The 15122-nt window shown below is 42.7% G+C and overlaps 1 protein-coding gene across 1 annotated transcript; it reads right to left on the minus strand.

Moving 5' to 3' along the window:
• Positions 1-328: 328 nt before the first annotated feature.
• fem1c (fem-1 homolog c) lies at positions 329-14973 on the minus strand. Its single transcript, XM_079516793.1, has 6 exons — positions 13382-14973; positions 7896-8065; positions 7050-7238; positions 4684-5195; positions 3848-4024; positions 329-3153 (listed from the first exon to the last, which is right to left on the minus strand). Exons 1-6 carry the CDS (start codon positions 13923-13925, stop codon positions 2889-2891), a joined length of 1857 nt encoding a protein of 618 aa, XP_079372919.1. The 5' UTR covers positions 13926-14973; the 3' UTR covers positions 329-2888.
• Positions 14974-15122: the final 149 nt, after the last annotated feature.

Here is a 15122-nt window from a genome sequence, read left to right on the forward strand (position 1 = left end):
TGCAAAAACGCTGACAGAAGGGACAAGTCATTTTAACACAGCGTTGTAGAACTTATGTCAAGCTTTGAACACAGAAACGTGTGTGACGGCCACTTACCTTTGCCTTTCTATTAAATACGTATTACATCACATACAAGTATTTCAGATTCCCGAGGATATTTTCAAGGCAGAGAAGCATAGATGGGATAGAAATTTTGATATAGGACCCATAAAGATGTCAGGTTCTAGGACAGTAACCCAAACAATTAAGACATTTCTTGAGCACTACATCTCACCAAAACAAAACACATTGGAGACATTGCTAAATAAACAAACGTGAACAAACAGATATGTGCAACATGGGTTTATTGTCCGTTAATTCTCAAACTGGTTCTTAAGACATGACTTTGATTGATGCCATATGAAATCTTAAACTCTGTTGTAGTAAAGTGCAGATTTAAAGCAAGTTGCCCTGGGAGTCCTCATACATATTCTGTCTGGTTTTGAACCATCAGGTTAAATACATGATATGAAATCCTAAGAATTATGAAAAGCCCTTTTTTAACCACACATCTAAAGCTCATGTGCAAAAGATATTTTACAAAGCTTGAAAAGTCTTTACGACAAGGCAACCTCCCCCTATCACTCTCTTAATCTGTAATTGGGATACAATTGGGCAACAGTTGTATAAGATGGACAGAAGTATCCTAGCTCAACTTTGAGTTTCTCACTCTCTAGGGTGAAGTCGCCTTTAGCTGTCAACTTGGCAGCCTGCCAGGCGTTTTAGGTTATTAGAGAAAGTAAAAGATGAGTGTTATTTTTTTTCATTTGCTGCTTTCTTTTGTTTTAGCCACTTTAGCATTTTTTTACAGGGACGCGGGGGCATTCGAACATGGGGATAAAAAAAAGTTTTTGTTTCATAAAAATCCACTTTAGACATCCTACTTCCTGTCAAGACATTCTGTGCAGGTAACTTGTGTCAGAGTTTGGGAGTGCTCGTTGGACAGCCCTGCGTACCACCGGTTTTGCATTTGCACATAATGCAGGAGGCAGCAGGAGGTTGCTTTACTGAAAACGAGTGCTTCCAAACTCCAATACTTAGGAAAAAAAGAAGTAGCTCATAAAATGTCTATGGTGGATTTTTATGAAACAAAAAATGTACAGATTGAAAGAGGATAATTCAAGCTTTCCTTACAGCTGCAATGTTGGTGAGTTTGACATGGTTGTGCTTGAGGGAGGTAATTATGCAGCCTTGCACCCTCTAAGGCCCCATTTACACTGGCAGACAAATCTAGCCTGAATCAGATGCCACACCGAGATTGAAATCCGATTGGTTTAAATGAGTCTAACATGTCACATGACATGATCTGATTCAGGCTGGATTTGGCCACCAGTTTAAATGGGGCCCAAGTCACTTCCTAAAGGCAACTTCACCCTACAACAGGTGTCTCTGAGAGCTAGTAAAAAATATTCTACAGTGACTGGTTGAAATACCATACAATGTTACAAATCTTTGAAAGATGTTAATAATTCCTGTAAAAAAAAAAAAAGTAAAGGAAAAATATTTTTAACCTGCACATGCACAGTCAGCTGTGTTAGAACCCAGACTTTTTTGATCAAGCTTGGTAAAGAACGGCATTTAAAGATCAGCCATGTAAAAAAGCATGATAAGAGGTCACTTCTGTATACAAGCCCATACTCTCCCATAGCAAAGTATGGCCACTGCAGTTTCTAGTGGAAGTCCTAAGCTCCATAGTCCTGCATGATAGTGTTATCCAAGTACGGCCTGACCATACTCCTGATAGTCAATGGTCGAGTACTCATAAAACAAAAACAATCTACAACTCACTTATACATCCCACATGCTCCAACAGACAAGTGTGCGTGCGCGCGTACACACACACACACACACACACACACACACACACACACACACACACACACACACACACACACACACGTACACACGTACACACACACTCTAATACAATGGTTTTGCATCCTGTTCTTTGCAAAAAAATATAGAGATAAAAAGAAAAACGGCAGCAAGGAAGTAAACCAAGAAAGAAAAATTATAATAAGATATTGCACAGACAAGAGCCGGCACAGAACACAACAGTCTCTCTTTCCAACAGCCTGGCCTGTGAATAGGAAGAATAAAGCACTTGTGGTGTTTGCAGACTTTAAACCCTTCTCATAAAGCTTTGTAATACACTACAATGAAAACAGTGACAAATGAGCCCATATACTAGGATTCACACAATTCATATTTAGTCTCACATATCCAAATTTATATGACAGTGTAACTAAATGCATTAAAGACAAAGATACCTAATAATGACAGAGAAAGGGTCCATGACTATTGGCAACAGTGATGGGACAAAGAAAAAAAAAGAATTAACCTGAAGTCCCAGCATGTGTTGAAATGTGTCTGTCTTTACTCTGAGAGAGAAGCAGGCAGAGTTGAGACGAAGTTGGGGGCCAGCATGGAGAAAGATCTCTCAATGTTAATTCAATAAATAGCATTGTGGAATATGCAAAATAAAAAAGCAACAATTCGTAAACCCACTACTCAGTTCATCCAGGGACATTGTGTTGCAGTCCCCTTCAAATACACAATCGCAAAAAGTCATCAGCTGTGGCTCTGTAAAAGGAGGAACAAAGAGGGAGCAAAGTCTTGTTTCCAGACTGAGTTATAATGTTTCTGCATGGACAAATCATGCTCTGAAGTCATTGGTTGCTCCAATATTCAACATTGTGTCTTTCAATCCACGGATAGTTAACGAGTCAGGCGTCCACCTGTTAGGCTTGCCAATCAGTTGCCTCCTGGCCCCATCAATCTGTCTACTCACAGCCGTCTGCATCCATCCATTAGTTCCGTTGTCCTCTCTCAGACTGTCAGGATGCCACTATCTGTGGAGCAGGACAAAGGCCTCCAGCTTCTCTGGGATGTTTCCCCGGTAGTCCAGGCTGTGCTTGATGATAGCCCTGGCGGCGAGGCACTGCAGTGTGGTGTGGTTGATGGGTTGAATCACGTTCCTGGCCAGCTCCTTCTCATCCAGCAGATCGCAGGCCGTCTGCTGAAAGGCGTTGGTGCTGTCAAAGTGCGTTCCATACGAGATAAGCAGGTTCATGATGTCCGGGTGTCCATTGGAGGCCGCCACGTGGAGAGGACTGGTGGGGTGTAAGACAAAATAGTTTATTATACTATGCCAAAGTCAGTGCTGAGAAATGGTTGGTATTGAACAGGTTCAGGATGAGAGAGGAAATAAATTAAATAGAGCAATAGAAGAAGTAGGTCAGGAGTGGCTTATTGTCGGTATCAGCCGGTAACACGCGGGAGTCTATCCCCGTTGCAATGCGTTAGACCCCTGGGAGATGGATTGCTGAGGTGGAGCGCCACACCTACCATCAGCTCCCAGTACTTCCTGCACAACTTGCTGCACCAAGCTGTACTACTCATTCGGTGAGTTGGCGGTGCCCGGGATCGAACCCATGAACTTGTGGTCCAAAAGCGAGAGCTCTGCCGATTGAGCTACCCGGACCCAAACAAATAGAACGACTCTACTTTTTTCCAGGTGGCTGGAAAAAAGGCTGCTGATGATTAGAGCGAGAACAATCTTGTAATACTACATTAGTGACTCCAATCCATAAACATCAAGATTCCACCACATGAGGCTGGTGGGTTGGAATTGATGATTACACATCACATTACATTACATTACAGGTACATGTACAGTATATTATAAGTAATATCTAAAGGACAAATAAAGAGGGCGTTTCACACTTTCACAAACAAATGTTGATCAAGTTGAAACCGTTAAAGGGCTATGGAATTTAGAAGAGATGAAAATGGGGAGAAAGGCACCTGTTGTCATCTTCATCTCGGCTGTTGACATCTGCTCCGCACTCCAAGAGGATGGAGGCCACCGTCAGGGAGGGGAACTTGCAGACAGGGTAGCGACCTACGCAGGTGGTGTTGCGGTCGACAGCCAGGTGAAGAGGGCTGTAACCGCTCTTACCACATGGCTGAAGCTTAAGGAACCTGCAGGGAAGAAATTAGTTACTGGTGGTACCCATTCATTCAGGGCAGTTATGGTAATGTCAGATACCATACTGTCAGAAATACTACCTTGATTGCAATATGCCATCACAGAACATTGCACATAATAACCAAGACCCATTGGGCTTGAGACACCTCCTAGAGTGAATATGATCCTGAAACAAATTCTTCGTTTGTAAGGTTTCATTAACAAGAGTTCAAACTCAAAGAACTATCAAAAATACTGGATAGTTGGATGGTTTGGCTAATATAGGCAGAAAATATACTGCGGATGTGTTTCCGTGATCTGTTCTTTGATCAGTTCTTTTTAATTTCACAACCATCACTTTAAGCTTGCACACACACGCTATCTCCCTGTATAATTTAATTCTTTTCCACAGAGGACAAACCATTGTTACTCGTTAGTCATTTAACCCATTTTGGGCGGGAACCCCTTTTGGTGTTTCAAGCATTCTTTAGCTATTGAAAAATAGCAGATCTACAAGCTCATAGCGCGCCACTTGTAGGTCTGCTATTTTTGAAAAATCGTAAAAATGCGGCACAAATCTTTGAGGTATATATTCTTTCAGAGCGAACGTTTTTTTTATTTCGACATCAGGCCTAAATGGGTTAACACAAAACATAATCCTGTTCATACACACCTATAGATCGTTTCCTTCTTGAAGTGGTCCTGCTCAGCTGTACAAGGCACCTTCTCCAAGAGGCAAATGAGGTGCAGTATGATTGACAAAGCTTTGCTGAGCTGGGTGGGGTCCGGCGGCACCGGCCCACTCTGCTTAACCGCTCGCTCAATTTCCAGCACACTCTTGGAGAGGATCCCCATCAGGTCCTCGAATGACACCGAGGTCCCCAGGAGTCCCTTGGCCCGGTCCTGCAGCATGAAGGAGAAGAGTTCGGCGAAAGACAGCAGGCTGGAGGCTGTCATGGGGCTGAGTGGGTCCAGGTTGCTCTGCTGCATGTCCAGCGCGTACTTCCACAGGTTTATGCAGCGTGCAAAGTTGCCTGAGTCTGCATACACAGCGCCGCGGTAGCGGATGTAGTAGGATGTGTCTGGGTGCTGCGGGCCGAGGATCCTCTCCCTGATCAACAGCGCCTGCATGCGCATCTCATCTGGGTCAGAGATCAGACTGTCAAGCTCCTCTGCATTGGTTACCTAGGAGGAGGATTACAAGGTGGTAAGTTTGAGATGATGACAAGTGTGGGTTTTACTTGAAAAGAGCTGAAAACGTCTTAGAAGCAGGGCTCGACGCTTAGCATTTTTCCAAGTAGCACGTGTGCTAGTAGCACACAAATTATTTTAGGAGCACGATGAAAAGTTATCAAATAATGTGTTTTTGAGGGGCGCTAGCCCCTCCTATATACAGCTTTAGTCCCCACACGTCTCAATATTTGCCATTGACAATGAACGGAGAAATTAGGTCAAAATTCCGCTAAATATTGATAGGACAATGTATGTCATATGTAAACGAGCAAATCAGCTAACCAATCACAGGCAACAGGCATTCTGATTGGTCAGTATGAGATGATTCATGATGATGTATGATGATAAGAGCGCCCCTCACTTCACACAGGTGTGATTTTTCTTTAATACAGTGATATGAGGTAGGGGGCGGGCAATATGAAAAAATATTAAATCACAATATCTTTCAGAAAAGATCACAATATTGATATTCATCTGGATTTGTTTGTTTTTATATAACCTATATAATCAATTAGTTTTGATGCTGATAGACTATTAGTTTTGTATGCAAATAGATAGAGGGATAGATGGATAGATAGATGGATAATCAATTCATTGTATGTTGCTCATGTATGGATGGATGGACAGACAGACAGACAGACAGACAGACAGACAGACAGACAGACAGACAGACAGACAGACTTTCTATCCGTTTTTATCCTGCTGTTCTATCGTGTGAGATTCGGTGCAGGGCGCAGGCTACTCGATGGTGAATTAGTATTGTAACATTCTCCTTGGCTTGGACTTCTTCAGTTCAGACCATCGTACATATACACCTCGGCGTGGTGGAAGGAGGTGGTGGGGGGATCTTTGCCTTTTTTTCCAGCGCTCGTTATGCAGGCTACTGACTAATATGTATCCAGCCAAGTCGGTCATTCGTATTATCATTTGCGCTGCGCACACGCTTTTGTAAGCGAGGTGCTGAGCGAGGGTTGTTTTGTTAGAATCCGTCCACTCCATGTGCGTGCGCACGTGCACGCTGTTTCACCCACGTTTGGTTAAAAGTTATATCGAGTGATGTTTGAACATTAAACTTTCCAAATAACTTTAGTATTCAACGTGTCGGGGTCCAAGCAACTCCTTCTGTGCTATCATGCTATCCTGCTGCGTTCGCTCCGCTGCTGACAGGGAAGAGAACTGAGAAGCAACACATGGAGGGGCGGGGCGGTGGGAGCAAAAGGGACAGATCTTCAAATGAACACCGCATTGAGCCTCGACACGTTGTTAGCTTGTAGATCTGCTCTTTTTGGCGAACGACACCGCCGTACTATAGAAATAATAAATGTAGGTATAGAACCGAGACTATAGAATGTGCACTTGCTGTAGAGCCTTGTCTTTATCACGATTGAATGGTCAAATTCTGTAGTTGCACCGGTGCTACAAAGTGAATTTTACAACTCGCACGGTGATATTTTAAGTAGCAAATGCGAGTACCTAGTCGCACTGTCGAGCCCTGCTTAGAAGAAACTATGGTTGTTTAATTCATACATTATGTTGTTTCCATCATACTTTTTGTAATAAGTCATTTTGCTTTCTGTAAAGGGTTTCTGGTGCTGGTGGATGGATTTCTGCCATTATACTGACCCAACTGTCTGGTCTGTGAACCTGGCATCAACCGATTTTAGTTTTTAATAAAAAGGGAAAAAAAGAAATAAATAATTGAAAATGCCTTCTAAGGGAGACATGTATAATCCACGGTCAGCATGCTGTCTTGATTGACTTCTAGAAAACATGACTCAATTTTGGAATCGTCAAACTGGTACTCACCTCCCTGGCGTAGTCGTATGCCATGATCAGCTGCTTTGGTTCAGGTTTATGGACAATGTTGCCACTGTCAATATACCTGAGGTCCATGGCTCTTTTCCAGTATTTCAGTGCTCCTAGCAAATCTCTTTTTTTGTCCACAAATGTGGCGCCCAACAGTTCGAGAGCATCAATGCATTCCTTCTCGCTGGTCTGCAGAGGGGAGAAGACATCACCTGTTAGACTTCTGTCTTTTCACATCTCTCAGACGCCACACAATATGCCTATGAGTTGGACCGCATCCACCAGCCACAAAGTTATTAGAGGCTCACTGGATTGCAACACTTGCACCTACTGGCATTGATAGTAGGTATCATAGTTGTAATACCAGCTATGATCCAGCTACCAGCTGTGGACTGGGTCAGGTTACGTTCACACGCAGATCACACAGAGCTAAGAGTCTGCACTCTGCACAAAAGAACATCATGGAAAATGTATTTGGGGTGCAGGTAGGTTGCAGATAGTGGACCTTTAGTTTGTGGGGGTTTCAGAGGCACATGCTAGAACTAGATGAGGTGCCGCCCTGTGAATTATTTTGCTATTAAAGCAACAGTGTCAGAAGTACAAGCACCACTTGCAGATTATTCCAATTTGAATTATTTTCCTGTGTTGATGACACCTACAGGTACATGGCTGGCTGACTGACTAAACAAAGTACAATAAAGCATTTATGTGAAATGCCATTTGCAGTAGAGCAGAGATTGTTAAAAATACAAACAAATTACATGCGTCAAAACAATTTCAGAATAACAGAAAATCAGAAATCTGAAGTTAAGCCCTCCGATTTCTGGTGGGGCTGGAATCCCTGACCTGCTGGTGCATTGTCAAGTAGTCCACAATGTTGGTGTGTCCAGTGACGCTTGCAGAGAGCAGCGGTGTCATGCCATAGCCATCCCTTTCCATGGACGCCCCATACTGCAGAAGCATCCGCATGATCTCCAGACTGCCTGACTCTGCACAGTCGTGGAGTGCTGTGTTGCCTATTGGAGACATAGAGGAGGTAAGTCTCATGACTTACCTCAACTTATTTACTTTTTATTGCATTAAAAAAAGAACCAAGAATGTGGCTGTTGAGGAGGATCGATATAGGTTTCATTTCAGTCAGATGACAATGAAATTAATGAACACTGTGGAATGCACTCTCCCACCCTCAAAACCGCTCTGAAAACCACTCTTCAATATGGCTTTCCCCAGCTAACTCCACATACCCCTTTTCTCATCATTCCACTGTTTTTATTGATTTTATTCCTTAGTCTTAGCATTTTCTTAGTAATTTGTGTCAGGTGAAACCTGACATACAACAGGCCCGTTTTTAATAGCGACCTAGTCATGATTGACTGTCCCATGCCCCCTAAGCCGATGGGAGTCTGACCCCATACTCTGAAACGCCGCCAGCTAATCGCGTAGTAGCGACCTAGTCATGATTGGTTGCTTCCTAAGCTATGACACGGGCACCGTGGAACTCTGCACCCAGACCACACTCTGCAACCATAGACATATATAAACACTGCAGCGAGGATCGGAGGGCCTGATAACACCGGCTAACTAAAGTTATGAGCTATTTGGAGAGCAGAAAAAAAAAAGGAGACAGCGCTTGTTTCACCTGACAAATATGACTATGTCATCATTTCTTGTTCCTATATAAAGTGATTTTTTTCTCCTCCCCAGCTCCCCTCATGTAAAGGGTCTTTGGGTACTTAGAAAAGCGACCCACCACGTGATCGCAAAGATTGCCTCTCATCCACGTCCTTGTTAGAGAATTTTTGGAACACTCATATTTCTGTTCCTGTATCGTTCCACTTTTGGCGTGACCACTTATTACATTTTCAATGGGCTCTAACTGCTGAACAGATGGACGGATTTACAAGCAGATTTTTTCGCGACCGCACAGGGAATGGCTCTCTCATAGACAGTTGCGATCGTAGTGATGATGAATATTCTGTGACTACTTAACTCTATTTTTCCCAAGGATATATATACGGACGTCGACGCTAGGTGGCGTCATATCCCAGGTCTGTGTGTGTGTGTATGTATATATATATATATATATATATATATATATATATACGTACCCCAACGTATACTCCGTCTATATAATGGTTGATACTTTTAACATTGGTCCGGTTCCTATAGCAACGCCCCACCGTTCCAACTATGGGATTGCAAATATAATCTCAGTGCAAACCAGTTGAAAGGAGGATTTTCAAACCTCCGTAAATCCGACTCCAGAATCGCTGTCCTTGGTGGATAACAGCTAGAGCTAGAGTTAAAAATGAACTAAGTAAATATGAAAAAAGCACTTGGGCTATTTTGGTTAAATATTCTTGCCACTGAATGAGTTAAGGAATCAGAATATTGAGTTGTGGTGCTTTATTTATAAGGATATAGTGACAACTCATAATTCAATGATCCAATCAGTCACAATGACACATAGTGAGACAATTCATGATCCAATCAGTGACTTGTTTGATTGGCCTTGTTGAGGATGCCAATGCTATCAATCACATTGAAAGAAGACACACACACATGCACCCCCCTAGGAGGATCTCCAAATGTTTACAGTGCTATTTGCTAGACTACCTACTGTCCCTTACACTAACCGTTTATTTTGCATCAAGGAGCGATGTGTGTACGTCGCCTTGGCTTAAAGAAAAGTGAAGCCTGACTTATGCTTCGTTGTGCGACGTGTTGCATGCTGAAAATTGATCTGCAAGCACACAACGCATTGCCTCCGCAACACGCTGTGAGCTTATAGGTTGCAGGATGTGAGGCGTTCAGAAACTTTTGCCTTTGGTTTTGGACTTTATTCCCAATAGGTTTGGACTTTATTCCCAATAGAAAATGTCACATTTGTTTGTCTTTTTTCTTTTCTTTAAAAATAAAATAAAAACAACATATTTGAGAGTGTATCGAGTGTATTTCTCGAAAATATGAAAATTTAGTTTTCAGAGAGAGAAAACATCTGGATTTTATTTTAAGCTAAATCAAACCCTACACGCACGCAGTCTCACATCAGGTGCTTAACCATATCAATGGAGCATAAAATAAGTCATGTCACTTTTCTTTTTTTCTATCCACAAGCATGTCTGAAACTTGCTGGCACCATAGAGTAATAAAAGGATAGAGACTGAACCGGAGCGATAGCCCCGCCCCCCGGTATTCATTTCAGTGGAAGTTGTTCAGTGGCGTTTTGAAGCACCCGGAAGAACCGTCTACTTCCGCAATTTGGTGAATGTTTTCTAAACTGACAACTATGTCATTTGTCAATTACTAAACTCATGATGTACCGTTCCTACACTAGTACATGTGTCTGTGTGTCAAGTTATGGAGTGGAGCCATCTGACAGGATCTACTAGGGAGACAAGCGTATAATTAATAATACCATTGTTTTACAAGTCATAATAGAGATACACAGACAGACCAAGTGCACTGCACACAGACAAAAACACAGACACACCTAAGCACCTATGGTGTGCACATGCACAGCACTGCTCACAGACAAAGACACAGAGATGACATGTGCACGTGGCCCACATAGAGACCGCAAAAAATATATACTGTATATTCCCCCCACCCCCCTCTTTTTTTAACAATTGGTTAAATCCATGAATTGTTGCAGCACCTAATAAGTTATAATGCAAGAGCTTGTGTCCAGCAATAGAGGGTATGCGCATGCTTAAAGTGAATGGCACATCGAGTGGCAAAGCAACAGGCAAAGTGAGTTTAACATTGTTTAATGCAATCAGACAGGACTTTTCTGTTTGGATGCATGGGCTGTCTCAAGGCCAGAAAGTAGTTTTTTGCCACTCAGTAGGCATTCCTGCATAACTTCCGGGTTTGGTGATGATGTCACGCGCATACTCTCTATATGCAATTGGGTTTGACACAATGTCGAATAACAAAGGGTGGCTTACTGTAGCTCGCAACTCACTTTTAAATGCTCCAATTTGTATTCGCAGCAGCTATAGAGAGTATGCGCATGCTTAAAGTGAATGGCACATCGAGTGGCAAATCGAGTGGCAAAGCAACATGCAAAGTGAGTTTAACATTGTTTAATGCAATCAGATAGGACTGTTCTGTTTGGATGTATGGGCTGTCAAGGCCAGAAAGTATTTTTTTGCCACTCAGTAGGCCTTCCTGCATAACTTCCTGGTTTGATGATGATGTCACGCGCATACCCTCTATACAACATTTCAACCTTGCAATATTTTTCTAGTAAGTTTGACACAATGTCGTACATCATCCCGGTTACTAGTTCCACATTCAACCTCTTACCAACCCTGGCTTGGCGGAGATATACTCTACACAGTGCACATCTTTCTTGTCTTGTATGTCTCTATAGTAGCAAATCCTGCAGACAATACAGTACTGACACAAATGTTATAAAGCTATACTAAAATAGTCGGTAGAGTACCACACATTTTTACGGCAATAGCCTTAGTCACACTGCTTAAGATACCGTTATGTAGATAGAATGTGTGGCCATTATTATTGTGTGGGTGGACAGGTGCAGGTGGAAAGTGAGTGAACGTTGGCTTGCTTTTTCTTTTTTTAATATTGATCATTAGGCTAATTTTCATCATGACAGACTTTAGAAAAAGGGACACGTTTAAGTATGATAGTTTTTCCATAATTTCCATGATGTTCTGTAAATTCATGTAGTTTATTCCAAATTCTTTTAATGAGAAATTTGATTTAGCATAACCTAGGTTTTATATGCTGTATGCCACTGACTTGTAGTCCTGTGCTGGTGTCCAGCTCAATGCTTTCAATATTTGGAATTTATACTCGAACCAAAAGTGATTCGAATGCGGTGGGATTCTACGTGTTCTGGATGTTTGTTAAACATAAAAGAAATGTAAGTACAAATAGGTACTTCTTGGTAGTAGATTAATCACAGGGACCAAGTACAATTTAATTTTTCAAACAGGTCTTTTTACAGACAGACAGATCAAGATCAACCATTTCTTGTGAGTTATTTCAAATGCTTCAAATGGTTGCTTGAGTGTGATAATATTCAAATGGATAATGAATATTTCTATGGGCAAGCTATGTACCTATATACCCATCAACAGCAGCAGACTTTTGAACTGTTAGGCCGATCAGTACGGACAGTCGCACACTCCCCCAGTAGGCCATGGAAGAACCTCTATCCCAAACGGGGTAATTTAGGCACCGTTCCCTCCAGTAGCAATGCAAACTGAGGCCATGCACCTCTGTATCAGACAGGGCCAAACCAGGGTAGCCTTGCTTACTCGTTATAAATTAGCCTACCGGTATGTCCTAATGTCCCATGTCATGCAGACCTAAAGCTACATTGAGTCTGAGATAGTTCTTTTTTTACCTGGTCCCAAACAAATAACTGGTAGACTTTACGATTGTAAAATGTGGGGTTGTTGCCTGATTACTGTACCGTCAGATTTAAATCATGCCGCCACTGGGCTTGTATTCCGGTCTCTAGTTGCCTTGCCACCAGGCTTGCCTATAATGAAACTCAAAACTCTGGATCACAATGATGTTAGAATAGAAAAATGCTTACTTATCCTTGCTGGAGTGAAATGTACTACTGCTAAGTGTTAACAATACAAAGAACTTTGGATGATCAGTCTAAAGGAGTTAATGGTGACATTAGTCCGGCAGCCGGGCTTGTGGGGTGGGAAATTTGGTATAGAGTATTTTGTATTGGCCTAAAATATTATCTATATACATACATTCATGAATCCACATGAAACCCCTATTAAAAAATGTATGTATGTATATAGACAATATTCTAGGCCAATAAATAAGTCTATATACCAAATTTCCCACTAAACAAAGACTACATGATGAGACATGATTTCTACTGAGGAGTCACTTAAAGATTATTAATTAAGAAACGGTTTTGAAAAGGATAAGTCATTGGCTGTGTTGGAAACAAATCCTCACATCCAAATGTGATGTTCTGTTCCTAAAATATCTACTTAATAAGTTAACTTAACAGACAGAATGAGTACCCAGTCAGAGATGTTCTTTATCATAAACATTTCTAGTACAAACTACAGATTCTGTGACGTGAAAGATTATACTACCTTTCATCTTTAAGTTCTAGTGCTGAACAGAACAGAAACCACTGGAAACAACAAGTAGGCCTAATTGTACAACTCGTAGTAGGCCATGTCAAACAACGCTTATCTTCAGGTGACAAGTCTTGGGAATGTGTGAATGTTTCTACCTACACACGCATTAAAATGAAGTTCTCTGTACACACAGAGGACAGATGTATGTCTCCCCCACACGCCGCTCAACCATCCACTCACCTTTGACACTCTTCCTGTTGACATCTGCACCTTTCTCCAGTAAATACTGTGCTATTTCCTTGTGTCCTTTGTAACAGGAGATCATGAGACACGTGTGGCCATGTCTGTTCGCCACCTCCAGATCAGCTTTATGCTCCACCAGGTACTTCACAATATCCAAGTGTCCGTCGAAGCAGGCTGCTCTGAGCGGGGTGGAGTTGGTCAGAGTCGTGTTGTTCACAGAGGCCCCGTGCCCCAACAGAGACTGGACCACTTTTAAGTGGCCCGCAGCAGACGCGGCCCAGAGGGGGGGCGCCCCCTCGATTGTCTCCCCGTCAAAGTTGACCGAACCCCCTATTTCCACGGGCGCACAGCAGCATTCCAGAAGGTACTCCACCAGGTCCAGGTGTCCATATCGCGCGGCCATCAGGAGCACGGTGGCCCCGTTCGTCTTCTCCCCCATCAGCTTGGACACCTCGTGTCCATCTTTGTTCTCCAGGAGCTTCTGAAGGAGCCGCAGCTTGCCATCCCTGGCCGCGTTGAACACAGCCGTCTTAAGATCCATTTCCCTTCGCCGTGGAACTAAACGAGCAGCGATGTCGTATAATTTATAGTACAACGCTAGCTACCACAGTAGGTGGACAGAAGGAGGGCTCTTTGTTTACAGCAGACTTCCTAGCTAAAGTTGCTAACGTTACTTGGGTAGGAACAAACCTCATATAAACTCTAATGTCAGCTTGTTGGTAGAACCATCATCATGACAAGCAGGAAAGTGTCATTTAAAACCACAGTTAAAAAATAAAGAAAAACCTTGCCACAAAGGAGACAACTATGTTGGGGACGCTAGCCAACTTCCTTAATTAGCTATTTAGCTTAGCCTCATCGACCAATCATGGGAGTCTTGTTGTTTCAACTGTTCCACTTCCACCTCCGCGGCGTCCGTTTCATTCAGACACGACTGTCACCGTTGTTGTCATCTCTGGTCATGTTTATATCCCAACCGAACGACATACGCAGGGCCGAGGAACGGCGATCCACCCCCGCTCGTTCTCCTGTGTTGCTGCTAGCTTAGCGTTGCTTGCTAGTTTAGCTTCTCTTCTGCCAACAGAACGGTGTTTTCTTCGTCGTTTTCAACTCAAAACGTTGAAATGACAGCGGCGGGTGGACGCTTTGTTCGCTGACAACGACGTTTCTGTCCCTCTCGTCAAACAGGACATGAAGACGTTAACTCCGTGTAAATCCTGTGTGTAAAGTGACAGTAAAATGCTGGCGGATTGAACGTCCTCCCACCTCTCAGCTGGACGATCACGACTCACTTCTATCAAATCGAAAACAATGCAGTGTTTTTTTCCCTCCTTCCACCTGTCGTAAGAATGACACATGGACGCTCCAATCACCGAGCTGCTAGATAGCTACGTAGTCACCCACAAGTAGTAGAGTGCCTCGTCGTCCGACGGAGTCGCGCTCCGAAAATAGCCGATCTACAAGCATCACAACGCGTCGCGGAAGGGTTCAATGAAATCGGGCTGAACAAGAGGAAACGAAAGGGAGAACCGAGTGAATGGAATACAAATGTTCGGTTGAAAATGGTATATATTTGATTTTTGTATTTTATGAAACGTCATATCTGATCCTCTGTATTTTGTGTCTCACATAAACAGTTCTGAAAAGTAGCATGTTAATTCATTTGACCACATCACCCCCTACTGACTGAAAGTTGAAAGCACTACGAAACATAATGCTTTCAGAGAAATAATTCTCA

Source organism: Electrona antarctica (genome assembly GCF_951216825.1).
Source record: "Electrona antarctica genome assembly, chromosome: 12".
In the NCBI taxonomy this organism is placed as follows: domain Eukaryota; kingdom Metazoa; phylum Chordata; class Actinopteri; order Myctophiformes; family Myctophidae; genus Electrona; species Electrona antarctica.